At 42.6% G+C, this 27850-nt stretch overlaps 1 protein-coding gene across 4 annotated transcripts; it reads left to right on the top strand.

Annotated features, from left to right (window-relative positions):
- Positions 1–452: 452 nt before the first annotated feature.
- On the top strand, positions 453–27850 carry VEGFA (vascular endothelial growth factor A). Of its 4 annotated transcripts, none has more exons than XM_014067040.2 (8): positions 453–1462; positions 7594–7645; positions 13893–14089; positions 15920–15996; positions 17274–17306; positions 20104–20157; positions 21282–21413; positions 23609–27850. In XM_014067040.2, the coding sequence occupies exons 1-8, from the start codon at positions 1397–1399 to the stop codon at positions 23628–23630; spliced, it is 633 nt and encodes a 210-aa protein (XP_013922515.2). In that variant the 5' UTR covers positions 453–1396; the 3' UTR covers positions 23631–27850. The 4 variants fall into 4 exon arrangements, with proteins under 4 accessions (XP_013922515.2, XP_013922514.2, XP_013922516.2 ...); XM_014067039.2 differs by having other exon boundaries at positions 454–1462; positions 20104–20175; XM_014067041.2 differs by lacking the exon at positions 20104–20157 and having other exon boundaries at positions 456–1462.

Raw genomic sequence — 27850 nt, 5'->3', positions numbered from 1 at the left:
TATCATTAATTGGGGTGGGAGGGGGGGGAGTGCTCGACTCTTAGTCGTGTCAGGAAGCCATCTGTGATCGATCCGATCCATTTTTACAGATTTCTGCACTGAAATTATATGGTCAGGCTCAAAGACGGTTCAAAGGGAATACACCACCCCAAAGATCCTCCCCCCCCCACCCCCTCAATTTGCTGCCCATTCGTTTCTCCGGAGGAAGAGAGGATAGAGACGAAAATACGTTCCGGTCTTATTCTCACCACGATAAACCTACGGAACCTTCTGTGTGTGGCGGGGGTGGGGTGCGGGGGGATGTTTTAATTGAGAGTTATAGGTAGGAGGAGTGACGAGGGAGGGAGGGAGGAGGCGGAGGAGGGACTACGAACCCTGAAAAGCTGTGAGTGCCATAGCTTAAGAGAACGAGAGACAGCGCTACCCGGAGCAGGCTGGACTTCTACTCCGCCTAACATTCGGGGGAGAGAGAGAGCGAGCGAGCGAGCGAGACCGGAGACGTTCATTGACATAAAAGTGAAGACGCTCTCTCGGTTTAAAAAAAAAAAAGCAAGCGAGATCGGGCAGGGAAGCGAGATCCAGAGTTCTTCCTTCTCTCCCTTCCGTCTTCCTTGCGCTCTAAGGATCTGCGATTCATTCTTTATTCGCCCTTTATTTATTCCCCTTTCCCTTCATCTGCCGAGAAATCTCGTCGCTTAAAGAACTTGGATTTTGCCCTCTTTGGTGAAGGAAAAAAAAAAAAGGGGTGTGTGAAGAATTTTCCCCCGGTTTTTTTTTTTAAAGCCAAGAAGAAAGGGCCCAAATCGAACCGGGCTGAATGAAGAGTTCTTCCTAAAAAGCTTGCTGTTCAAACAAGCCCAAACCATCCAACTTCAGCTGGGAAGCAGCGAGCCATAGCAGCTGTAAGATCCGAGACCTTGGAAACGGGGGGAAAAATGCACTAAAAGTTTTGGCAAACTTTTCTTCTTCGTCTCGGTTTCTTTTTTTCTTTTTCTTTTCTCCTCCTCCCCGGTGCTTGTGTTGGTGGTGAGAGCGAGCCGCTCGCGTGAGGTGCTTTTGCCACCGAGGGATAGAGTGTGCGTGGAAGAGAGGGGAAGAGGAAAATCGGTTACTATTCGCCGTGCTGCCGGGAGGGAATTGTTCGGGAGAAGCGGAACCGGCGGATCGGAACCAAGCCGAGCCGAAGACCTTGAGCAAGCGAGCGCGCGGCAAAAGCGAGGGCAAACTGCGTCTCTGGGGCCTCGGGAGAGCGGAGCTTATGGACGGGTGAAACCAGAGTCTAAATTCTACCCCCCTCCCCCCCTTCAACCCCTCAGCTTGATCAGAGCGACCGCCGAGCAAAGGAGAAGGGCTTAGACAACTCGACCGAGCCGATCCTCCCCTCGCTCCTGGAATCATGAACTTTCTGCTCACTTGGATCCATTGGGGGTTGGCGGCGCTGCTTTATTTCCACAACGCCAAGGTAAAAAGAGAAAAAGAAAAGGGGGCGGGCGGGAGGATCTGGGGCGGCGGGGAAGCCTTCCTCCTCCTCTTCCTCCGCATGGCCTGTTCGCCGCATGTTACGCTTGAACGTGCGTGACGGGCGCCAGGGGATCGCGGGGCCCAAAAGGAGCCCACACGCGTCGAAGGAGAGAGCGGGTCCGCAAGGCGCCAGACAGACCCGCGGCCGGGTTGTTCCCGAGCTCAGCCTGCGCGCGCTTGGTTGACCTTGTGAGGGGGCAACGCGGCTATCTCGGCTCGGCGCTCTTCGGGGCGGCCGACAAAAGACCGGCCACCCACCTCCTTCTTTTTTTGGGTGGGGGAACCGAGGGCGAGCGAGCAAAAGCCTTTGCGTTATGGCGTTTGAAAGCTGTGACCGCACCACCCGCGTGGGGCCTGCGCGTGCGATCGCAGGGCTGAGAAAAGGAGAAGTAGACCAGAAGCTGTTGCCCACCCCGGCAGGTCTGGCTCCCTTCTTGCACGTTGCCTTAGCCCAGTGAGAACCGTTCCGAGTAGCTTTCCTTTCTCTTCCTGTCTGGAGAGCTGGGTAGTTTGGAAACCTGGTTTTTTTTTTTTTTTTTGAAGGACGCCCTACGGAGGAGGCACGTCTCTGCATCGTCATTGATCGGAGCATATAGGCTGACTTCTTGTAGCAGCAGCAAGCGGCACGCACGCTGCTCTCCCTCCCTCCCCCCCTTGCTCCTCCTGACATTGCAAAAGCGGTGTTTTTGGCTTGTTTGCTTTAGTTAGTTAGGCAGGTTTACTGACCGGAGTTCAAAATTCCTGCCTGGCAAAAGCAAACAGAGATCAAAGACCGCCAAATGAATTCTGTGGTTCTTCCAGATTGATTTTCAGACGGAACGACCCCGCTGAGTTTCCATAAATAAGAGTTCCTTCTCTATACCCCCCACACCCCCCCTCACTTCTAAACTCCTCTCATCTTTATTAGTTTCCTTATTATAAAAAGTACGGTAAAGGCCATTACCCGAAGACCCCACTAGCAGGAGCTTTTGACTTGCTCCTTAAAGGAATTAAGTAAGTTAGGATGGTTGTGGCATTTGCTTGGGTTTAGCTCCTGTTTGCTGTTAGGTAGTTGATTCACAAGAAAGAAAGGGTATGCGGGTTAATTTTCCATGGTGGTTTTTAGGGGAGAGAAGTGAAGTCTTAAAACCCTCACTTCAAATGCAGGCATGCAGGCCTTTGCCACTTTTCAGAAATCTTGGTCCAAAAGTCTTCTCATCTCTAGCCAATAAGTCACCTGGTGGCATCATGTTAAACAAGAGTGTAGAAATAGTTATAACTTTTTCCCCAGCCACAGATGTAAGATAACCTGCCATTTCAGATCAGTCTGGTTAGATGTCACCAGCGTTCCAAGCGGTTTTAAGTCCAGCTTTCATGCAAGTGACAGCAGCACATCCATCTGTTCAGGACAGGAGATGTTCTTTGGGAGAAAAAAACTTGTGAATGGGTTAATCTGAGAGGGCCTTGCTTGCTTTTGAAAATGATCCTCAGGTTACACAGTTTTACCAAGCCTACCCAGCCTGGTTTTACAGATTCTGTCATCCTAAACAATCTGCCGAGTGATATGAGATTTCATCCAGCGTGCTTGGATGCCACTAGATTAAGAAAACTGATTTATGCATGAACTACTGTGAAGACAAGTAAAAATAGAAAATAAAAAAGTACACAGAGGGAGAATATGTGGAATGACCAGAAATATATATGATTCCCCTACCCCCATTTAAAGAGAGAGATTATCTTCAACTCTTAAAACCTGTCAATCTCTTAGGTACATTGCTAGGTGCCATAGTCTTATATATTACCAACCCAAAGCAGATACAGTATATGAAGTATGAATCTCGGGGGAGAAGACAATAAATGCATTTGCAAGTGACAGCACCACATTCATCTGTTCAGGACAGGAGATGTTCTTTGGGAGAAAAAACTTGTGAATGGGTTAATCTGAGAGGGCCCAGTAGTTTTGAAACTGCTTAACCTACATTGAAAATGTGGAAGGAAAAAACTATAGGTGAGACGAGAATTAAGTTATACTATGCAATATGGCCCTTTAAGGGAGTGTGGAAGGCAAGTGTAATCTTTTACTGAAAGGGAGATGGCATTGATAATATAAGTTATTAGGGACTATTAATGCTTTTATTAATATATAATATAAACTGATTTCATAGCTTTAATGCTTTTATTAATTATTATGTAATACTATTAGGAACTAATTGTTTTATTTATGTTACTGCTTTATTGGATTGTTGTTCACTGCCCGGAGTTTCTTTTGGTGAAATGGACAGCTGTATAAATTTGATAAATAAATAAAATATCCAGCCCTGACTTATTAAATAAAGTCGTAGTTAAATTGTTTGATATATTATATGAAGTTTTAATACATGGTGCCATTATGGTGTGTTAACCATTATGGTTAACACACCATAATGGCTGGATTCAAAAAAGCAATCCGTCAAAGCCAAACAAACCACAGTGTAGCTTAATGTAAGTTGTGAGCTCATAAGTCAGGTGAAGGAAATGCAGGGCACTGGTTTCCTCTTACAGTTCATCTGTTGGCTGTAATAATGGTGCAGTGTCGTGTCCCCCCCCCCTCCAGTGATTAATCACTTCTGAAAGTGTTACTCTTGGAGTGAAGCATGTGTTAGTGGTGAGAAGACCCATGGATGAAAAGACTGAAGATCCAAACCGAAATCTGCCTGCCTTTTTGTTTTGCTACATTGGCAATACTTACGTCCCCTTTTATTATTACCTGATGTAATCGGTGGGTGATTCCAAGTTTGTTGCAGTGAGCAAGTCCTGGGGCTCTCTCTCAAGACATCTTTCTGGTCGGACTGAGCAAAGATCAAACAGTAAGGGTGGAAACAAGAGCGTGTGACCAGACTGCTAATGATCTCACAGCCATCAGCCTTTTGCTCAGGCCACATTGGGGCTCCTGCTTACCACCCAGCTGCTGTTTCTGAGGGAAGGCAGTGGGTCACCTTCCTCCTTTTAACTACGCAGCCAAAGGTGGAAAACTCTCCCAGTCATATCTCTTCCTGATACAAAGTGGGTGTTGCAGGTCCTCTTCTGTGTATCCTAGTCATTTTCTGGATTGGTTTCCCCTCTTCTTTGGGCTATGTCAGCAATCCCTTCCTCATTGGGCCATTGCACTTTCTTTTTCCTTTGAGTGCATAGCAGGGGAAGGAGGGGGGGAGGGAAATGCAGCATTTTAGGCAAAAAAACCAACAAAAAACTAGAGGAGACTTCCCTCCCAACCCCCAACACCTAAGATGGCATGGGTTTTTAACTCTGGTCCCAGGGGCCCTCCCAAAGTGGCTGGATTGTTTGCTCCAATCCAAAACAGTTACAAAGCTCTTTTAATGAGGCTGCTGAGATTAGGGGGAGGGGGAGGAGAAAGCTAGAGAAAGAATGGTTTTGATGTGAAAGAATAGGAAGTGTGTGTGTGTGTGAGTGTGAGTGTAGAAGCAATTTATTGAGTTAACCTTTTCCTTGCTTCATATAGGAATGAGTAGGATGTAAGAATAGAATTGCCAGCTCCCTGCCAACTTGCTGTTGCTCAAGCATTAAAGGAGATATTTCTCCCATTGTCTGTGCTGCTGAAAACATGAGACAATTAAGTGTCTGGGGTGGGGGGGAACAATGAGTAAAACCTCAGGCCAGGGAAAAGAGATGGGTACAAGTGATGTGACCTTCAAAAAGGGCACTTGTTCCTTGAGAAAAAAAAAGTTTGTTTTGTCCTTCCTTCGATGGGAAGGGAGAACATTTAGACTCTTCATTTAAAGCCCTGATACTTGGGTTAAAAGTAGCCTGTCAGCAGCATTGGCCAGAGAACATGTAATTCATCAGCATAGGAACAGAGAAGAACCTTCATATTTCTCAAATGGATTCAAGGTGACTCTGCTGTATAAATAGCTCCTAGATTCAAAGGCAAATGGCATGAGCAATGGTGTGAATAGATCATACGGGGTGGCTAATGGGGTTCCTTTTCTTTGTCTGATTGGTGAATACACTGCTTCCAGTTTCTGCTAATCAGGAAATAGTAGTGCAGTCTTGATAGGTAGTTTGAAAGAGAGAGGGGGGGGTGAAGTGGGGAGGAGGAAGATGGATACAGATGATACCAAGGCCCTATTTGCTATCTGAAATCTCTTCTAGTGATTTTTCAGGTCTCTTTCCTAAATGATCTTCACAGACACTCCCCCAACCCCTCCTTTGAGAGAGAGAAGGAGAAGGCTGTTTTGAAATAGGTGAAACAGCAGCAAGGGGCAACTTTAGGTCAGAAGTATGGAACAAGTTTCTAGCTGATGTTGCAGCTGGGTCAAGCAGGGCTTTGAAGAATTAACGCCAGAGATGTCTCCTTCCTCAAAGCCCTGACCACGTTATGGCAGGGCTGCATGCTTGGCTGCTCAGTCAGGGCACTTGCGGGCAGCATGTTTGCCACAGTCCCATCCTGCAGATGGAGGAATCCCAGGACAGCCTGCCACGGCCTGCTGGCTCATAAAGACTACGTGCTCGACGCGATGCTAGAGAAATGGGCGGACACCTGCCTTGACAAGGAGATGTGGCAACTTGCCACCTCACCAGAGGAGAGCTGCCTGTCTGAAGCGTCTTCAGACGCAACGGAGGCTGTGCTCGGAACGGATTGTAGCAGCTTGCTGGCCCATGAAGGCCTTGGTGATTAAGCTTCGTCTTCCCCCACCTTGTTTGTAAAGTTGCTGTGACCTTCACCCAGAGATAGAAAAACCTTGTCAGCTTAAAAAGGAACATGGTCACCTGTGTGCTGACAGACACCCTTCTATCTGTTGGGCCATCCCGTAGAACAATCCTCCCCCAATTCCAGGAGTTCCTAGTCATTGGCCATGTGGGCTGGGAGTTCTTGGAAATGTAGTCAGGTAGAGGGTATCAGTTTAGAAGGGACCTGTGTAGACAGTGCAACAATTAGACATGCAGCATTGCATTCTTAGCCTCTGTTACTTTTTGCTGACAGCCTAGTGATCCAGTTGCATTGCTCTTGAAACCCACTGGCTGATTCCGACTCCCATAATTTGCAAAACGGGAGGGCTTGCTGGTTCTTCCCCTCTGCTGAAACTGGGCTAATGACCTTGGCTAAGTACCCCAGAGATCTGAAATCTACAACACAAACCTGAACAGGGGAGGAGACTGGTAAAAGAGAAAACAATGTTGATGACCTTCTAAAAATGACACGACAAGGAATCTGAATGTCAGTGTTGTAGATTTTGATCTTAATAATAATAAATGCCTTAAAGCAGATAATTCTGCTGCCTAGGAAATCCGGAGTGCCGTCTGAGAAAACTTTTTTGAGTTCTTTTTGTCCCAAGTACAGAAAGCAGATATATAGCTGCGTAACTTCTTACTGAATAGAGTTCTTGGTTTCTCACATTTGTACCCCAAGGAATCTTCCTTGTCTAGAGTATGATAATAGCTTAAATCTACTTTTCTTACGTATTTAGAAAATGACAACTCAGTGTTTTGCTAGGGCAAAACCTGTATTTCCCCAATGTCTCTCTATATTTTTATCTCCCTTTTAGGCCCTGAAAGGTCCGTGACACCTTTCTGTAGTATTTCCCCCTCTAAAATAGCTCCATTAGCACTGAATCATAAAAGTAACTTAAGTGTAGTAAGCTAGCTAAAATGCAATTTCAAAAGTCAATGATTATTTCATCTTTTAGACAACAGGTAAGCTGTAGTTTGCCAACTTGGCACTCCAAGTGTATGGAATCAAAGTGGGAATGCTGGCATGGTATGCAACCCTTTTAAAAGCAGATGGACATGGAATCTGCCCATGTACAGTATATTTTGTAGACCACCACTACAGAAACAGAAGCAGAAAGTCTCCATTAAGTTCCATATTTCCAACAAATGTTTTGGTTCACAATTCAGGTGCATTTTCTTTTTGGATTTGGGTGTTAGAATATAATTGCTATGTGCCATTTTTGGTTTGCTTTTGTATTCTGCAAAGTGCAACAGGTTCTGATCTTTATTACTGAAACCTGCAAACCTGATCGAAAAAGAGCTTCAGGGTTTGTCGGGTGAGGGCACCGGATTTGTGTTCTGATTAGTTCTCTGTTGGTTTTGCAGGTGTTGCAGGCTGCTCCTGCCCAGGGGGATGGAGACAGGCAACAAGGTGAAGGTAAGTGCTCTCTCTCTCTCTCTCTCTCTCTCCCCCCTCCCTCTCTTCTTTTATGAGTACATACTAAGGGTCCTTTCAAGAAGCTGAATGTGTTGATGGTTTGAGGAGGAGGAGATGAACTGGCATCATTCCATTAGCTGGACTGCTGGGAAGGGAATCCTCGCTTACGTTGCTAACATTTGGAAAATGAATATATGTGGGGGTGTGGGATGAAGGTGGTAATTCTGTGGACAGAAACAATGGAAGTGACATCACTAACGAGTGAAGTTGACTAAAGGTTTCCAGCATGACTACACTGAAAACGTTTAAATGAAGACAGTGGGGGGGATTCTTAGTTGCCAGATTTGACATCTTTGGTTTCAAGATTTCCCAGGATTTTTTTTTATCAAGCAGCTGCAGTTATGCACAACAGCATTTTGCTTTAAAGGAGAAATGAGATAACACCATGTTTTTATTAAACTTCAAAGAACTACCTTATCAACCCAGATGTGTTAGAGTACAGCTGCAGATCACACAGCCTGTGAATGGCAGGAGTTCAACCTCTACATGGAGAATATCCAACTGAAGAAGGTTGTCAGGGAGAATATATTGCACTGGAATGTTGGCATTTTAGTCTTTTTAAAACCTTACTTAAAAACTAAGATCAGGCATCTCAGCAATTCTGGGAATAATAGTTGGAAGAATTTACCATGATATTCAAAGTGAAGTCACTTTGAAAATTTCTTGTCTCTCATCTTTTTGCTGGCAGACCTTTGACCCATGTTGTTTTGCTCAGACACACACAAAAGTTATCGAACTATCAGTGATTTAGTTTGCAAGGAACATGGCATTGGTCAACCAAACAGATACTTTTCCAGAAACAGTTATGAAAAGATTGATTAATCTTTTTTAAAACCACAATGCTGCATGCCTACATGGGAATATGCCCTACCGTAAGGAATGGTGATTTCTTCTGCACAGCATTTGCTGTTGGTGTGTTTAGAAGAATCACCTGCACCTTAAGGTTGAGCCTGGGAGCATTTTTGCAAATAGGCCATTACAACCAACTGCACTTGCTGTATAGTTGGATATTGTATTTGAATGTGTCAAAAATGGAAGAGAATGGAAGCTCCATTGTGCTTCTAAAGTTTTAGACCAGCCACCTCCAGCCAAGCTCCTGGATCTGCATCTGTGGAAATGTTTACTCACACCGGATGGGGATTATGGAAGCTGCAGTCGGGAAGCTATCAGGTTGCTACAAAAAGTTCTGTTACATCTGGAGCCAGGATACTCTGATTTTGGCAGTGTGGGTTTAAATGCAATTTGTCTTTTAGCCAAATGCTTATTAGACTTTCTCATAAATTCCTCAGCAAAGACAGTTTGTGAAAATATTCAGTAACCGTCAACTCTTATACAGTACTTTGCAAAATATGTGGCAGGAAGGAAGGAAAGGAGGAGATGTAGAAATCGGACCTGCTACAAGCAAAGAAATTGAGAAGGATTCAGGGAATAATGGCAGTTTCTAAACTACTGATAAGAGGGCAGGGAGCACTGGTTTAAACTTAGTATCAATCCTCAAAGCCTTTGAAGCTTTAGGCAATAGATGGTCACCTAACTTTGAGATTTGTGGCAAACCACTTGTTTTCCATAGTGTGAAATTCTGCCGTGGAATCCCTTTAGTTTGGGGCATTCAGGGTGTGGCACTTGCTGCTGTTGTTAGAGTTAGACAGCAGCAGGGGGCAGTCTTTTCTCTTGCCAAGGTTAGTTTCAATTGCAATCAGGTTTTTGGCCTGGTGAACTTGGAGGAGTATTGTCAGAGTCTAAGGGGAGCATAACTTTGTTAAGAGCACACCCTTATATTGTAATCTGATGGCTGTTCTGGTTTTAACATTTTTTTCTCCCCCCCTGAAAATGAACACATGGTTGTTCCTTTTTCTGTGTATGTGAGAAAAACCACTGTATTGTTTGGGTTGTTCTTTAAAACGGCTTGGGCCTTTTTATCTCGAGCTGCAAATGCATGAATGACATTCAAACACTGGCTTGTATTTTGTGGTGCTACTCTTGTCACAAAGAGGTTGTTTGGATTTCTTTGAGCTCAGGGACTGATACGAACTCTGTGGAATGTTGCGTTTTGGAAAAGGCCAGCAAGGGTTTTGCAGGTTATCGTAATTACATTTTTTCCTTCTGCTTAAAGGTTAGGTGTTATGTCACCTAGTCAACCGGTAGCCAGATAAAACCAGGCGCTCTTACGGAGCCCTGATCTGATTGACATAATTGGATATTAAGAGATGTGATTAGCAAGCAACTGCAAAACAGTTGCGGCAATAACTTTGCACAACGAGATAATAAAGGGTTTCCGTAGAACCGTAGAGTAACTCATAGTGAACTCATAATGAAGCTTTAAAGCAGGGGTGTCCAAAGTTGGGAACTTTAAGACTTGTGGACTTCAATTCCCAGAATTCCCCAGCCACCATGCTGGCTGGGGAATTCTGGGAATTGAAGTCCACAAGTCTTAAAGTTCCCAACTTTGGACACCCCTGCTTTAAAGAGTTTGATTATTTAAGACTTCACATTATTACACATTAAACTGCAAATGAGAAGACCAGCAACCCAGTAATTGCCTCTTTCTGCTTGCTTATCAGTGACTAGTCTCTCTTTAAATCTCACATATCTCTTCATTATTTTGCACCATTTCTCTTGAATATCATTAACATGAAAGGATGAAAAGCAATAATGCGATTTCTTACCACCACCGCCCCCCCCCCCCAGTTGATGTGTCTGCTTTGAATCTGCTTTTGTAGGGTTCTTTTGTTAATGCTTTTTGCTAGAATTGTTACCTTAATGGAGTGTGCCAGCAACAGAGTTCATTATTCTTGGGGGCATTCTAGGTTTAATATCACTGAGATGTCAACCTAAGTTTCATGTAGTTCATAATTACATAGGAGAAATAAGCAAAGAACTCAGAAATAAGGTGGTTCCTTTATTCACTTTTCATATCATGATGATGCTGATTAGTTTTTAGAAGCTGATAATTTCCCCATTCTCATTCTTCCTTTCCCATATTTATATATTTGAAAGTGATGAAGCAAAAACAACGACAAAACACCCTCTGTAGAAGGTGGTAAATGTCTGCCAACTATAGGTGGATTTTGGATGATCCACAGGTTACATACTACTTTGCATTTAAAAAAAAATCCCAAACCATTTAGGACAGCCATTTAGTTATCTTCAGAAAGATTTTAGAGTCACCTGACCTGGTGAGATGGGCAGCATATAAATTTAATAAATAAAGATTTATATGAAGTTAAAGGGTGAATTAGCTGCTCAGGCAAAGACAGGAGGTATCCCATGACTTTTGTACTGAGCCCTATTTGGGATACATCCCCTGCAGTGTATGTGGGTTGTAAGATTTCATTGCAGGAAGTCTTCGACTTACGACATTTGAAGTTACAGTGGCTCTGAAAAAGGTGACTTATGACCATTTTTTACACTTACGACCTTTGCACCATCCCCATGATCATGTGACCAAAATTCAGATGCTTAGCAGCTGGTTCATGTTTATGACTTGCTGTGTCCCAAGATCACCTGTTGTGACCTGGCAAGCAAAGTCAATGGGGAAGCCAGATTCACTTAACAACCGGGCTACTACTAACTTATCAACCACAGTGACTCATTTAACAACGGAGGCAAGAAAGGTTGTAAAACGGGACAAAATTTACTTAACGACAGAAATATTGGGCTCAATTGTGGTCATAAGCCAAGGACTACCTGTTCATGGGAAAACTTCTTGAATTTGTTTCATGGCATGAGAGGCAAGTTGTTTGAGATGCTCAGTCTCTGTCTATTAGTTTCCTTCTGAATGCAGATGCACGAGGAGGCAGCTAATAATGTTTTCAACTCAGTGTTATTATGACAAAGTTTCTTGCGCTCTTAATGCTCAGAAAGAAGTGAATAATCAGCAAGGCGTTGCATGTCTGGCTATGTGCCGACAAGTTTTCCAGACACGAAATTGTTTAATTCTCCAGTTTATAGATAGCTGCATGTTAAAATTAAGGTCAACCTGAAAGGGAACAAGGAAGAGTTGGCCCACACTAATCCCAGAAGGCCCGAGAGGCTGATACTAGAGTTTGGGCTTGGACATAAGGCTGCTGTGGATGGAAGAGCTCCTTTTGAGCTGGAGACCGCCCATCGCTACACATTTTCTCTCTCTGAGCAACTGTCTCTTTAAATAGGCACTTAGGCTGGGCAGCCAGTAGAAATCCCAGGCAGGCTCCTCCTCAGATGGTCGCCCTCTCAGCCCCACATGACCAAGAATTAACTTTCGCAATTATCAAGAGCCCTGAGCTCACCAGGCAGCTCTCTTCTCTTCTGTTCCCTTCTCCCTCCCTCCCTCTCCCTCTCTCCCTTTCCCTCCCCCCTCCCTCCCCCTCCCCCCCAGCATATGCCTGCGCTTCAGTGGAGCAACCTTTATGCTGGTTTGTCACAGGTTCAGGACTGTTCAAAACGTTTACTGGTTTCTGTTTTTTCCATGATGCAAGCAATTTGTGCTTGTTATCACACTGGGCTATCACTGCAGGCCTTGGAAGGAAGGAAAAAAAAAGAAGGCACTTAAGTCAAACAGTATCTCCTGCTTCTGTAAGAACTCCCTTCGCTGCTTCTAATGTTCCTGTTGGAGGAACAGGCAGAAACTTAAAAGATCTCATATTCGGTTTGGAAGATAAATTTTGTACTCTTGTGTTGAGCCATGCCTCTCTATCTCCTATCCTCTCTTTTGCAATGAACCATTAGCTTTAGCCTGGTCATGGTAGAATTGTGGGTTTGTGTGTATGTATAAATTCGTTAGGGCTGGGGACTTTGCATTCTTTTTTTCTCGCTATGTTGCACAAAAAAAATTGGAGCGGGGTGAATTCCAATTTCATGTGCCTTTTCCTGTATATTTAGATCACACTTTCTCAACCCTAACTGTAGGCTGTTCAGATGCTTTGGACATGACAGGTAGAATTTCCAGCCATTAGCCATGCTGGCTGATAACTGATAAAGGCTGAGCTAAATGTTGATGACTGAGCTGGAATAAAATACATAATTTCCCAGATAGAACCTCCCTCGTTTCATTGAAGAAGGTAATCTAAACACCTTTCTAACATTAAAACTTAATACGGTAATACATACCATAATCTGGAATAAATAAGGGGCACTGAAGTTCTTTTGAACTTTAGTTTCAGTTGGATTGTCGCCTCAATCCACTCCAGAATCAAATTCTACAGTGATTGAAGCAAATGATGAGGCCCTTTGGGTAAATATGAAAATATGAAAATTGTTTGCCAGCCAACCAGAGTGCACAGCACAGAATGGTGGCAATGCTTTTGGGGGAAATGAGGTGATTGTTTGTTCCTTGTAGTTTAGAAACATAAATAATGTGCTGGAGTAAAACTAAAATTAAAACATTTTGGAGGAGGTCAGGAAATGTTACGGTGTAGATTTACGGAAGAGAGAGGGACCTTCCCTCCCGTTAAGTTACTTGATTTTTATGCTGAAAACTACACAAATGGTGCACTACAGTCAAGAATGAGTTTCTACTTCTTCGGCTACTTTCCATAAAGTCTTGGCAGTAGCATAGGACCAGAAGTTAAAGGAAGAAGCATATTTTCCAGCTACATGGCACTGTGTGATGAGCCCCGGAAAATGTGATATTCCCACTGCAGAAAATTTCCTGAGGAATTGGTATCTGGTCCTGCTCAACAGCTGCATCTTTGAGGGAATCTGTTAGGCTAACATCAACTAGGAGCTGTGTTACTTTACATGTGAGGGGGACACTGTGTTGGAGCCTCTGGGTTTCTGAAATGACCAGGTTCCCTTTCCATTCACTTCAAGGTAAAGCTCCTCTAACAAGCTGCCACCATGCCGTGAGAGTTGTGGCCTTATGAATCACTTTTATTTTCATCTTGCAAACACATTCAGTGTCTAGCTGGTTAAAATTCAGACGAGACAGATGCTAAACTTGTCCGTGATTCATCATATCTTGCTCATCCACAATCCCTATAGTCTGCCTTCTTAGGCCTTGAGTACATTTTTAAGTAGGCTAATGCATTTACTGAGAGCCTGTATTTTGGTGAGCCTGTTAGATAGGAATCCAGTAGAAGGAGGCAGAGTCAGTGGTCCTTGCGCTTTAAGTCTATGTCTATACTACATTGTAACATTAATGTTAGACTTCACAGAATAAGTGTAACTAATCCCTCCTTTTCTTTTCTCCCTCCCTTTTGTTTTCTAGTTATCTCATTTATGAAGGTCTTTGAGCTTAGTGCCTGCAGGTCAATTGAGACCATGGTAGATATTTTCCAGGAGTATCCTGATGAGGTGGAATACATCTTCAAACCATCCTGTGTGCCCCTGATGAGATGTGCAGGATGCTGTAATGATGAAGCACTAGAATGTGTGCCTACAGAGATCTACAATGTCACCATGGAGGTGAGACTATGGTTTAACAGTCAAGGCAACTTTAACAATGAGGAGGAATCTTTTGGCCTGCAGTTTTGTCCTGCTTTCTTTAATAAATTCCACTTTGAATGGTTTCTATAATTTTGGGAAGGCTCAACTGGTGGTCTGGGACCAAACCCAGCTCCTAATATAACCATTTGTACCTGTTGGATGTGGAAAGAATAGAGAAAGATGAGTCATAGAATTATAGGACTGGAAGGGGCATCAGAGGTCTTCTAGTCTTAACTCCAAGCTCAAGACAGGAGCCTTATATCATCTCAATCAAATGGTTGTCCAGTCTAGTTTTGAAAACTTCCAGTGATAGAGCACCCACAGCACTAGGAGGCAAGGTATTCCACTGATCAATTGGTTTCACAGTCAGGAAATTTCTCCTTCCTTCTAGGTTGCATCTCTCCTTTTCACCCCCTTACTTCCTGTCCTTAGAGAATAAATCAATCCTCTCTTCTTTGTGACAGCCCCTCAAATACTAAAGACAGATATCATGTCCTTCCCCTATCCTTCTTTTTGATAGGTTAGACATAACTAGCTTTTACCTATTTTTAATGTGACCAGAGCAATGTGACTAAGTCATGTTGTCCCTGGGCAATATGAGTAGGTCAGAAGTCCTTCTGAGAAAGTGCAGCCAAAAATTAAGAACAAAAACACCCCACCCACTAAAATAGAACAGAAAAGAAATTGCCCTGGTGGCCTTTGTTATTTCAAGAGCTATAAACACGGTTGTGGCTACCATGATGCTCCCCTATGTTCTTCAAAGGCTAGTGAAGTGAAGTGCTGAGTTTTGTATGCATTCTTTTGAACCTGAATATAATTCTCCCTGAAAATCCTGACTGCTTTTTGACTGTACTATATACACATGCATGCACAGAGATATATAGCGATCACATACCTATGTAATAATCTACATTCCAGGTTTCAGGTTGTGTTGGCTACACTTTCCAAATGCTTTAAAATACTTTGGCAGTTAGCCTGATAAACCAAATAGCCATGTTACTAGCCCCAGATCTGTTATTCTACATATGCCTTGCTTTATTCTTTTTAAATAACATCCAGATTTAGAATCTATAATCAAAGGATCTGTGTGTGGTAGCCAAGACCACTTGGTAAGGCAATCTGTTTTGGAAATCAGAGCCAAAAAAAAAATCTTTTAACTTTTAAACTTGTGGGCGTGAGGCCCATTTACGAAGTAGTTCTTGTTGAGTGACTGCCTCATTTAGTGATTGATTGTAGGTATTATTAAAAAGTGACTTTATAACCAATCAGGTTTGCAGGTTTGGAAAGCAAAGGAAAACTGAAGATCATAAACAGTCATGGTTTCATCTAATGACTGATTTGATTAATATCTCTTATTTGCTAAACCCAATTGTGATTGCTAAACGAAGACTATATTGTACTTTTTTGGCATGGCATTAGCCATTCATATCAGAATTTAGTATTTCTTATTGCTTTTGAGCATTTTCCTGTAATGTCCTGCTCAAAACTGAGTCCCATGAGTTTAGAGCAGTGCACACTGTTAAGATACATGGATTTTGACTCCCAGCATGGCTGGCTGGGGAATTTTGGTAGCTGAAGTCCACATATCCTAAAGTTGCCTAGTTTAAGAAATACTGGCTTAGAGGGTAACATGGGGATAAGAAAGCAGCTTAAAGTTGCTAACTCTTATAGCCTTCATTTTGCCCCCTCTGTTTTAGCATTATTTTGCTTATTTGTTTGTGAGATGGCTGTTGAGCATTATCCATTTGTAAACGTGACTCACTGTTCCTCTTTTTTCTTTCTCCCTTCTGCCTGCATTTTTCCTTCTAGATCATGAAACTCAAACACTTTCAGAGTCAGCATATATATCTGATGAGCTTCCAGCAGCACAGTAAATGTGAATGCAGGTGAGGATGGAGAGATTTTCTGATTGAATTTGGAAAAGAACCATGCCGTTGTACCAGTTGTATCCAGCTGCCCACCTGTATCTGTACCTATCCACTCAAAATCTTGTGGTCTGTTTTGTATTGGGAAGGGTTTCTCCTTGCTAGCCATTGGCTTGTTGATTTCATCTATCTTGATTGACAGATGATGTAATAAGTCCACTGTTCAGTAACAGGAGGGCTTTAACGTTTCTTCTTAAGAAACCTCAGTTGCATCAACATTGCTTGAGCAGGAGAAGCATTCCTTATGGGTTTGCGTCTAGGTGGCAAAATAAATGTGTTTGTATCTGTGTGCTTACATGCTCTCAATCTCTGTCATGGAAATTTCACTGGCTGCTTGGTACATTCTTTGGGTAGGTGCAATTGAGAACCAGCAACTGGTTGTGAAACATTGTATTGCTGTTCTGCTCCAACTGAGTAAACAGGTGGTTGGGTCTTGCCTTATGTCCCTATGTGCTCTGAACCCTTAATTCCCCCCCCCCAACCTTTGTTATATAAGTTTACACGATCATGAGGACATGATCACAATCAAGAGAGCTACTTTGGTGTAGTGGCTAAAGTGCCTGGACTAGAAATCCCAGAGCCTGCAAGTTCTAATCCTCCTTAGGCATGAAAGTGAGTTTGGCAACTTTGGGCCAGTCACCTCTGCAGCGCAACTCACCGTACAGATTTATTGTAGGAAAAATAGAAGGCAGAAATATTGTACATTTTTTGCCTTGAGTTGTACAAAATAATAAATAGATCTGTATAAACAGACCTCTGACATCATTCTTTTTCATGTCAACGTGTACAAAATTTCCCTTCAGGTTTTGCTGTTCAATCAATGTTGGGCAAAGGGAAATCAAGCTGGGGATATTGGTGGCAAGGACATAACGTATGACTTTTTAATGCATATATTTGGGCATAACATCTGAACGGTGTTTTAATTTGGTCAGAAAGAAATGTGCTTCCTTTTCTGCCTTTGGCTGTCATAATTAAGGCCAGTCTTCACCAACCTGATGGTCATATGGCGTTTTAAGCTTGTGCTGCCATTATCCCCAGATAACGTTGCTAGTTGACAAAGATAATGGAATTGGTAGTCTGGAACATTTGGAAGGCTGAGGCAGGCAGTGCTGGAAGGCAGAAAGAGCATCCTTTATTATGTTTGCTGCTGAAAGTGGGGTGGTAAAAGCGTGGATGGGAGATCTTTGTATTTATTGCTGGTTCTCTTCTAATCCTGCTCTTCTTTTCTTCCATTATAGACAAAAGAAAGAAGTCACAGTTAGGCAAGAAAAGTAAGTGACCTGGATTATATCCCTCCCCTAAATTGGTGTTGGTGATCTCCCTCCTTTCTTTCCCAGATCACTACAAATAAGAACTGGTTGTTGCTGGTTTTTTTAAAAAGAAATAATCTAAAGTATTATAACTTGAATCCATTCCTCTTAGCTACAGTCACACATGTAGCTTTAACAGCTGTGGTTCCCTTATGCCTTGAGGCCATTTTGAAACAGTTTACTTATAAAAAAATATATGTCAGGAACAGCATGGAGTTAACTGAAAGCTTTTATCCCTTTTCAAATGGATTCTAGCTGAAACTTTCCTTCCACATGCATTTGGACACCATTGCCCTCCCCTCTCTTTGCTGCTTTGATGAAAACTTGCTGATGTTAACAGCAACTTTCATAGATGCCTAACATTAAGGCTGTGCATGGGGGCTCTGCTATCTCACTTAGAACAAGGGAATTTACCCTTTCATGAACCAAAAGCCACGTACGCCCAATCAAATGGTGGGTAGTGTTCTGATGTGAATTAACTTTGCATATCAATCATGAAAGGTGGAATAAAGGGAGTTATATTCATTTTATCGTCAGCACTTACCAGCATGGTGCCTTCTATAGTGCTTTTGGAATATCTATCCCAGGCTATTGGTGTTGCAATCTGGGGCCAATAAGATAGTAGTTCAAAGCATCTGGAAACACTGCATTGTGGTGACTGTAGATGAGTTGTGTTGTGGGAATGGAAGTTGCCGATCTTGTAATGTGAAACTGGCATCTACCTTGAGATTTGTGTAGTATTATTGAATGATAAAATAGATTTCTTCTCCATACATTAGCCAGGCTAATCAAATATGGATATACTTTCCCCACTTCTAGCTTACAAATAAATGCATGCATGCACTGTGGGGGTATACTAAGATCATTCATGGTCTGCAATTTGGCTTGGAAGCTGGGGAAGAAAGAGAGAGAGAGAGAGAGAGAAAGAAAGAATGGGGGTTGGGGGGATATTTTTAGTTAGTTGTGCTGTTCTCATACATGTCCCAGCTTAATTGAATTCTCATGAATTCACATTGTGGAGCCATCAGTGGATTGCCCAGGGAAATACTGCTAGCTTGGCTTACTCTTCTGGTGCACATGTTATTCTGCTGAATGGCAGAGTGACTCAGAGATGTAAGAGTGTTGTGATTGAGTGAGCACCGTGGCCACAATCTTCCCTCTGGGACTATAGCTTTCCACTCCTTCAGGTGGCTTACTTTGCTTCGCAAATCTCCATATCGGTATCGGGTTCCTTCTGGTTTGGGTTAAGCTGAAATTCCTCTTATGCTTGATGCCTTTTTCATGGTGTGCCTCTGGATGAATGTGGCATAAATGAATGTAAATCTTTGTGAGAGTTTCCTGAAGTAAACATGCTTCCTCTGCCCTGCTAGTAGTTCTGTGTTCTTGTGATGCTTACTTTGCTTGTGGTTAGGAGAGAAAAACTGATGCCAACCAAGAGGCTTGAACAAGATCCAGGGCACATCCTGTCCATTAACCTCAGGGACTTCCTCCTTTATTACAGCATCTTCTTCCAAAGTTTAAAGTTTCTAGGAAGAAAGGAGTACTTTTTGTATTAGGTATTGTCCCAAGAATATTGCATTTTTCCATGCGCATTTCTCCTAGAGTTTACTACTGGAGCAGTAGGTACTAAGTTTCACCTGATTTTCCCCTTGGCTGGGATTGCTGCTCTAGACCTGTACACATGATCAGAAAGTACATAGGAGGACCTTAACATGTGTTAGCTTTGAGCTTTGCAATGAGCTTTGCAGAAGGTCCCAAGGTTTTTCCAGGTGGAGCTGAGAAAATCACCTGCCTGAAAACCTACCAGAGACTCTGGTGTATAGTGTAGACAATATTAAATCAGATGAACTGGTAGATTGGGCAGTCAAATAGAGTTGGTTTCTTAGGATCACCATTTTTAATGAAAGGGTGGACAACCAGACCTATACATTACTTTCTCTAGCATTTGCAACAGGGAAGGAGGTCTCCAGATTCTCTGTTAATATATTATAGCCTATATGTAGTAGCTCATAGAGATTTTGGTTATTAGTGACAACCCCTATAGTAATGGGGTCCAGACAGGCCATAATCACCTTATGTTCCAAGCAAGATCAGAGCAGTTGAGGATGAACTGAATATTAATAGTTTACCTCCTTTTTCACAGAATGAGAATTACCTCCCCACCTTTCACTGTAGGTGAACAGCCTAATTATGCTTTCTGATGGTTCCAGTGGGAAGTCTCAGAAATAATTTGCTGAGAGCAAAGCTTGTACATGTCAAAATGAAAACCATAAAACAAACAGAGCCTTGTTGGCGCATTGTTAAGTGCTGCTCACCACCTTTCTTCCTCACTGAAGTTGGAGAGCCCATTCTATCTGGGGACCAGTGAAGTGACTTTTTGGGCCCGTACTGGAGCCAAAATAAGGCATTTCAATTTCTTGGGGAAGGAGCAGAGTTGTAGGCCGGGTCATATTTGAAGCGAGACATGTCAGGTTTCAACTTTTGACAGAGTTGTGTGAAGTGTAAGAAGCAAATTTATTTAAAAGATCTATATGGCCACCCATCTATCTTAAAAAAAACCAAAAACAACTCACAGCAAGAAAGCAGAAATGCCTCAACTCCAAGGACTTCCACAGTTTAGATTCTTATATTTTATCTAAGTGCATATGGTAGCTTCTCCCTCTTTCCCCTCCTCTTTCCTCCCGCCCTGTGCACTTTCTCTCTCTCTCTCTCTCTCTCTCTCTCTCTCTCTCTCTTGCTTGTTTTGTTTTTCTTCCAGAAAATCAAAGCGAGGAAAGGGGAAGGGTCAAAAAAGAAAGCGCAGGAGAGGCCGGTATAAACCACAGAATTTGTACGTTTTTGCATCATGTGCTTTAGACTCTGCCCTTTACCCATTTCTTTCTATTCACCCCTCAAATCAAAACTCCTGCTTGCATTACATCTAATTGAACAATCAAAGGAGCAAACAATTTTCACTCGCATCTCCAAAATCACTTGTTCTTGTGGTGGCACTATATGTTTGGGGACATTGGGGAGCGCATAGAAGCTGTGATCCTTTTGTTTTTTCTTGCTTGGGATTATTCTGGTCTTTGAAAGACACAGTGACCTAAAAGGATAGGCAAATTTCTCTTTATTTTCACTCTTGCTTTCCCCCTAAAGCGCTCTTACATGATTTCCCCCAACCCACTTCCTTAATTTCCTCTTGGCTGTCACTTACAATCCTGGTTGGTGTGGCAGCGAGAGCTTCATACTTGTCTTTCATGCATGTTTGCCTGTGTGTGTGTGTATGGAGACTGATGGCAAGTACTAACCATTACCAGAGGGGAGCTAGAGGATTCTGGGAAAATTTGGGGAGTGTTCTCTCTTTCTTTCTCTCTGTTGGAATTGGGTGCCTTTACTCTTTCTCTGCCTTTTCTACACCTCAATTCACCAAATCCTGCATTTCCAGTAATTCTTAGGTGGCCGGGTGATGGCGGGTGAGGGATTTCAAGAGCTGCTGTTTTGATTCAATCCGTATGGAAAACGACACAACTTGAATAGGAGCAGCTGGGTTCTGAAGTCTGTTTTCTCTCTCTCTTTTTTAAAGACAGGGGCTTCTCTGTAGAAAGAGTTGCCCTTGACTATTATTATTATTATTTGGCTATTGCCTCAGAGACCTCAGTTAACAATAAGGAGGCTCTCCTTTCCACTGCAAATTGGACTAATGCAGGATTTGTGGATTAGGCCATTGCAGAGAGCCCATTTCTGCCTTTTAAAAAGCTATTGCAAGTAAGTGTTGGAATGCCTTTGGGGGTGTCTTCTCTCCTCTCCCAGCAGTGCTCTAGGCATGCAGTGTTGGGAAGGGGGGGGGCAAGGGGTGGGGGCGAGGGTTGCTTCAATGTGTAGGGTGTTGCATGTGTACATTTCTTCCCGCTAAAGCGCTGTAGCTTAGACCTCTTTCCTTTTGCCTTTTTGCAGTCACTGTGAACCTTGCTCAGAAAGGAGAAAGCACTTGTACAAACAAGATCCCTTGACCTGTAAATGTTCCTGCAAATTCAGAGACTCACGTTGCAAGTCGAAGCAGCTTGAGTTAAACGAGCGCACTTGCAGGTTTGTGTCCTGAAGAAAATGGAAAACAGAAAACAAATCCCACATACTACTCTCTCAGACATATTCATTCAACACACATCTAGAGAGAGAGAGAGAGAGAGAAAGAGAGAAAGGGATAAGCTTCTACTGGCTACTGGTGCCAGGAGTCTAGGGTCCTCCTTTTCTTCTGCTTGGCCAGTTGGGCAAGAGGGAAAGAGATGGTGTAATCTGCCTAAAGTTTAAAACTTCCCTTGTTCTGGCAGAGTTGAACTGTACTGTCAGTCAGTAGGGGGATGATAGATAATCTAGAATACATATCTTAGAGAAAAGGTGGCTCCTCCCACATTGCTAGCGCCCAGGAGAAATCTTCAAAGACCTTTAAACAAATCCTTGTTTAATGCAACTGGCTTTTTAACAAGATCGCCAATCTTTCCCTGCCCCTCAAAGCAAATAACTTGTCCCAATCCATCTTTTTAAGCTCTGTAGCAGATCTGATTAAATCTACCTGGGACTGAGTCATAAATCCAGACATGCATTCTTTCCTGCACTTCTCTTTTACTCTAGAATGTGTGTGTTTTTATAGAAGAGAGTGTGATTAGCCCCTTTCCTTCTCTACTATATTATTTCTATGTATTCAGAAGAATGAAGTGTCTGGCTAGAGCTCAAGTGGTCCAAGTAAAAACCAGGATATCTTTCTGTCCCAGATGGATAACCTACCTGGTGTCATGCGGATGGCATGCTGTCATCTGAGTTACCTGCTTTGTGGCTGCAAATCTCAGCCCACCATCCCTAAGTCTGGTTCTGAAAAGGCAGAACACGTTGGCTGTGACTCTGAAAAGAGTGGATGAGGTTCTACCTTTCCTGTTCCATCAGAAACGCTCACCTAGAGCCAGGCTGATGGCGTTGGGCTTTATACATTATATCTCACGAAGCTGAGTTCTCTGCCTGGGCAAAGAGACTTGAGACATGGCTGCGTGGGTAGAGGAAAGATGTGAAGGTCTGTAATCTGAGTGTGGATGCCTAGTGCCGCAGCAAGAAGAGAGCCAGCTCTTCTTGAGTTACAGTTCACCGTGCAGAAGTAGCCCCTGGAGAGAAACCAGACAGTTGTCTAACCTTGACCTTTATAGTTCCCCTCAAATTAACCAATGAGACGTTTGAAATAGTAAGTGCCATGCTAGTCCCAGGGGAAGAAGGGGGTGGGTGGGAGGAATGGCTAATTAAGAAATTGCCCCAGCGTAGAACCAAGGCCAGCATACATGTTGCCCCTTGAGTCGTGCCAGAGGATAGGTTGGATTGTTTTGGTTTTGGCAGCTGCTCGGCTGCTCCAGATGAACTCTTCACTGCAGGGAGGAAATCTGGACCTCAAAGGGCACAGCTGATTCTTCGCTTCCTGACTTCTACACAGCTGCTATGGTTGCTGCTGTGCTAAAGCACTAATCTCCACCTCTGCCAGCAGCGGAATTAAGCTCTTTGTTTTCTCTCCCTTTTTGCTGGCACGGGGCACCCCGGTTTGCTTTGACTGCACCTCTTTAAAATACACAACAGAAGAGTTTAGTGTGGCGAAACAAGGTAGATTGTTTCTGTGCAGGTATGAGTGAGAGGTATGCCAGGATTTAGAAACCAACTTTGGAGATGAAGTAGTATTCTTAATAGGGACGCGATGGCTCAGTGGCTAAGACGCTGAGCTTGTCAATCAGAAAGGTCGGCAGTTTGGCGGTTTGAATCCCTAGCGCTGCGTAACGGAGTGAGCTCCCGTTACTTGTCCCAGCTTTTGCCAACGAACAAGCAGTTCGAAAGCATGTAAAAATGCAAGTAGAAAAATAGGAACCACCTTTGGTGGGAAGGTAACAGCGTTCTGTGCACCTTAGGCATTTAGTCATGCCGGCCACATGACCATGGAGCTCTTTGGCTTTGAAACGGAGATGAACACTGCCCCCTAGAGTCGGGAACAACTAGCACATATGTGTGAGGGGAACCTTTTCCTTTACCTAGTATTCTTAATAGAATTATTGTTTGCGGAGAGAAAACGAGTAAATGCCTTTTCTTTTTCTTTGCTGTTGGTCCCTGTATAGGATTTTGATTTATTCTGTGGCAAAACACGTTCGCTAATCTTTTAACCCAAGAGGCTCCTTCTCACCTGTTAATGCCATGTTAATGTAGGAGAATCCCGCATACAGTGACGTAACCTCTCCTCCCTTCTTTCCTCTCCTCCACAGATGTGAAAAACCGAGGCGGTGAGCAGCAGAGAAGAAAGGGAGTGCGGGCGCAGCCTTGGTTCTGGAGCCTGACATCTCACCTGGTCAGAAACGGAAAACAAACACTAATCCAAATGAACACTAAAAATGAAGGATCAGCAGCGCACAGCACTTTTGAGTATGGACGATACTCTGGAAGGAACATTCCCTGACGACCTGCGCAGGATTCACCTTTTGGTTTTGAACTGGTTTTACAGAAAAAAAAAAACTTTCCTTCTCATGCTGCTAAGATATAGAGCCAGGGAGAGTGGAGTGATATATGCTTGGGACTCCCAATACACATGAAGTATATGTATATGTATATGAATATGTATGTGTATATGTATATATACTGAATTTCTAAAACATTGCTAACATTATTGGTGTCTTCACTGGATATACTCAACTGCTGTGGACACAAGTGGGCTATTTGGGACATAAGAAAGAAACCACGACTGGACTCCAGTCAATACTGCTCAATATATTCTTCATACTCTTCCTGACCCTCTAAAGCCTGCTGGTCTCACTTCCTCTCCCCACTCTCCTGCCCCACTCCCGTGTGGGAGCAAAACATTTGTACGAGAAGAGATGGCAGGGGATTCCCAAAATGGCACCTTGGAATACTGTGGGTCAAAAGGTCAAGGAAATAACTCTTAAATGCTGGAACTGATGGTTCAATCAAATTCCCTTCCCCTTCCTTCTCGGAAATCTCTTCTGAGTCTGGCTCACAATCTACTGGCTTCAATGGGGTCGTCGGTGTATATTTTTGTATTGACTTGCTGCAGGAACATTTTGCCACAGATAACGTGTTTTGGCCTTAATGATGGGAAGCAGCTGAGTTTGGACTTGTCAGCTCAAGGAGGCATCCCTGGAATCCTGCCATCCCTGTTGGCTACTTAAATAATGGATGTCATATTGGCAGAAGGAGACGGAGGAAAGAAGGGGGACTTACAGAGAGCCGGGCAGTTGAACCAGCACTGTCAACCATCATGCACAGAGCTGCCACTGAAGATACTTCTGGAACATCTCTGGAAAGGGATATTAATTTAAGTATATATGCGCAATAGGCAGGATGCGTGAGTGTGTGTGAGTGAGGGGGTACATACAACTGTATAGGGTTTTTCTTCTCTTTTTTGTGCCTAATAAGTTTAAAATTGGCTTGTTACATTTTGGGCCTTCGAGGGAAAAGCTGGTGAGAGCTTACTCTTTAGCATTGTCAATTTGTTATTCTCAGTCTTGTACCATCAATATATTAAGACATAGTATTCTTTGCTGGACTTGTGCTGTAGGACCTATTACCACCACTAAAAAAAAATAGCATAGAGCCTCCCCATTATCAATAATATCTGAATAATTCGTCCCAGCCATTCGGATATGACTTGTATGAAAGGTCAGTGGGACTCTACATTGAATTCCAGAGTTATTCTGCTCCCAGTGTGGGCAGAAGAACTTTTGAATTAAAGAGGGCCCTTGTGTGACATTCTAAAACAACCTTCATGACTTCCCTATTTAAGAAGATTCTACAGTTCAGTTACAGGAAATATGGGGGATGAAAGGAGCAATGTGATTTTGGGATGATTCTAAATGTGTTGTCCATTTATTCACTGCAGGAGCTGAAATAACTAAAAAACACTGCTATGAAGCAGATGTAAGAAGGAAGACAAAACCACCATGCTTCCCTCTGTCCTTAAAGCCATACCTATTCCCAAATTAGATAATTCACCTTGACTTTGACCTTTTCTTTTGGAGTGCCCACTGTAGACTTTACAAAGTATGATTGTTTTACCCAGTTTCCCCATTGACCTGTATAGACCAGCCATGTAAGCTTTTGGTTAGCCTCCCTCAATCCAAGTTCTTCCATAACTGTTAGACTTCAGAGCCAATATTCCGAATCAGCAAGGCAAATAGGCTGAGAAAAGTGGGAATTGTTCTGGAAGGTAGCAGATTGGGGAAGGCTATCTCAAGCTTTTTTTGCTAGTTTTTTGAATGCTTGGTTGCTGGGTTATTCCCATAGCAGTTTTGGAACCTAATTGAATAGCCTTAAGTGCTTCTATGCAAAAAGATTTTTAGGTTCAGGTGCACACAGAGTCTGATCTAAGTCCCAGAGTTAATAGGATTTTAACCTGCTTGGATTTTGATTCATCACCAAAATCTAAGCCAGTTTAAATCTGATGAAAGAGGGAGGAGTGAATTGTTTTCTTTTTTGCATATAGGTCCAAAACAAGGTTTTTTGTTTTTTTTAAAAAAAACCTGACTGTAACCAAGCCAGTATATACATAACTTTCAGAGACAGTAGACAAAGCTCTAATACCAGGCAATTGACAAGATTCCATTTAACTCTGGTTTGAAGACGTCCTTTGAACAATGTTTCTCAAATTGGCAACTTCAAAATATCTGGACTTTTAACTCTCAGGATTCCTCAGCCATGGCAGATCCTGGCAGTTGAAGTCTCACCTCTTTAAAGTTGTCAGGATGGAGAAACACTGCCTTAGAATATGGGACTTGGACCAGCCAATCTGATTCGTTGAGATTCAGTTTAAGCAATCAGTAATTTTTCTTGGGCTACAATTTTCAGTGCCTTGCATATAAACACTTGAAACACCAAAGCATCTCAGTTACCAGGCATTTAATAGGTATTTGGACAGAAGGTGATAAGGCAGATTTTTAAAGGCAGCAATACACTCTTATGAATGTCTGAAGCAATTTGACTTGTCCAAAGATGACATGGCTTCAGCTTGCTTTGCTGGGAAATGCAAAATGATGCTGGTTGACGGCCTCTGGGTACCGTTCTTTGTTAAACACTCTGCAGTCCCAGATCAAATACGTTAGGAGAATTGAGGCTGTCGGACATCACTGAATCTGCAAGGACAGGATTCCCCATTTTTCTTACTGCATGGAACTTTGTTGGGCTGTCACCAGGCAGCATTCCATCCAGATCAGCATTGCTGCCACGGGAAGGCTATTGCTACATGGGGTGTATGTGATGCTTCCATAGGTTTCTGGTTGCTATGAAGTGAGTGAATCAACTCTGAAGAGGATGACTATCTGTATATGTTTGAAGGGGATGGAATCCAAGCAACTCCTTTCCTTACCACAAAGTAGTGCGAGATTCTCCTTGCCCTTGTACGTCCCCGCCTTCCCCTTCCAGTCCCTCTCTTTCCCCAAGACATGTAATGTTGATTGGATCTGGCCATCTATTTGGCATTGTCAGAACATTCATCAATCCATTGTTGGAGATTGATTGCGTAGCTGAGTCTGCAAATGTAGAGCACTGTTCTGTGTACCTGGAAAGTTGCATCTCATTGCCTTCATTGGACTGCTGTGTGTGCCTGTTTCTCAGTCTCTGATTGTTGTTATTTTCTTTTTTGTACTATACTTGGTCCATGTCAGAATCCTGCCCAATGCTTGTCTGTTTACAGAAAAGCAAGAAAAACTGGCCTTAAATCAGCCTTCGAAGAGTGTTTATTAACCACTATAAAAAACCCCTCTAGCTGATAGAAATATGGTGTGCATTCAGTTTGTATGCGTGTGTGTCTGTGTGGATACATGTGCCCATGTGCACACGCGTATAACTGAAATGTATATATTCATGCTGTGTGAGGTGACGTTCTATATACTTGTTTAATATCCCTTTAAAATTAGAAATTAAAAAGTAATAATAATTTAAACTAGGTATTTTTCAGTATTCTTTGTTTGATATTTAATTTTACTATTTATAAGTCGTACCTCTTTTTTTTGTACTGTTATGTATAAATTTTAAACTCTTCTGTTTCAACCAATCTTCCCCAATTGTTGAGAAAGTGAATAGCATGATCAGTTATTTAATTAATACTTAACACTCATCCCTACACATTCCTTTTAAGCAAAGTTTATACATCTACATATATATATATATATGTATACTCTGTATATTTGGCTATACATATGTAAGTGTGTGTGTATATATATATATGTTTATGTATATGTGTGATTAATTAAGACACTACATTTTTTATATATATGTAAACTTTTCTTCTGCCCCAGATTATAGAAAATTTTACTATCATTTTATTTATTGGTGCTACTGTTTTTCTGTACTGTGGCTAAAAAAAAATCACTAGCCACACTGGCTAATCTCAAGATTCCATAAGAAATATTTATTTTTAGACAAAAATATCTTTAAAAAAACGCCATCTATGTTTTTTTTTGTTTTTTCCTTTTTTGTAATAAAGAATTTAATTCACA

Source organism: Thamnophis sirtalis, unplaced genomic scaffold (assembly GCF_051295495.1).
Source record: "Thamnophis sirtalis isolate CommonGarterSnake01/CBP01778 unplaced genomic scaffold, rThaSir2_p1.2 scaffold_6, whole genome shotgun sequence".
In the NCBI taxonomy this organism is placed as follows: Eukaryota; Metazoa; Chordata; class Lepidosauria; order Squamata; family Natricidae; genus Thamnophis; species Thamnophis sirtalis.
Note: the sequence above shows the minus strand (reverse complement) of the source record. Positions and strands in the feature narration are given on the sequence as shown.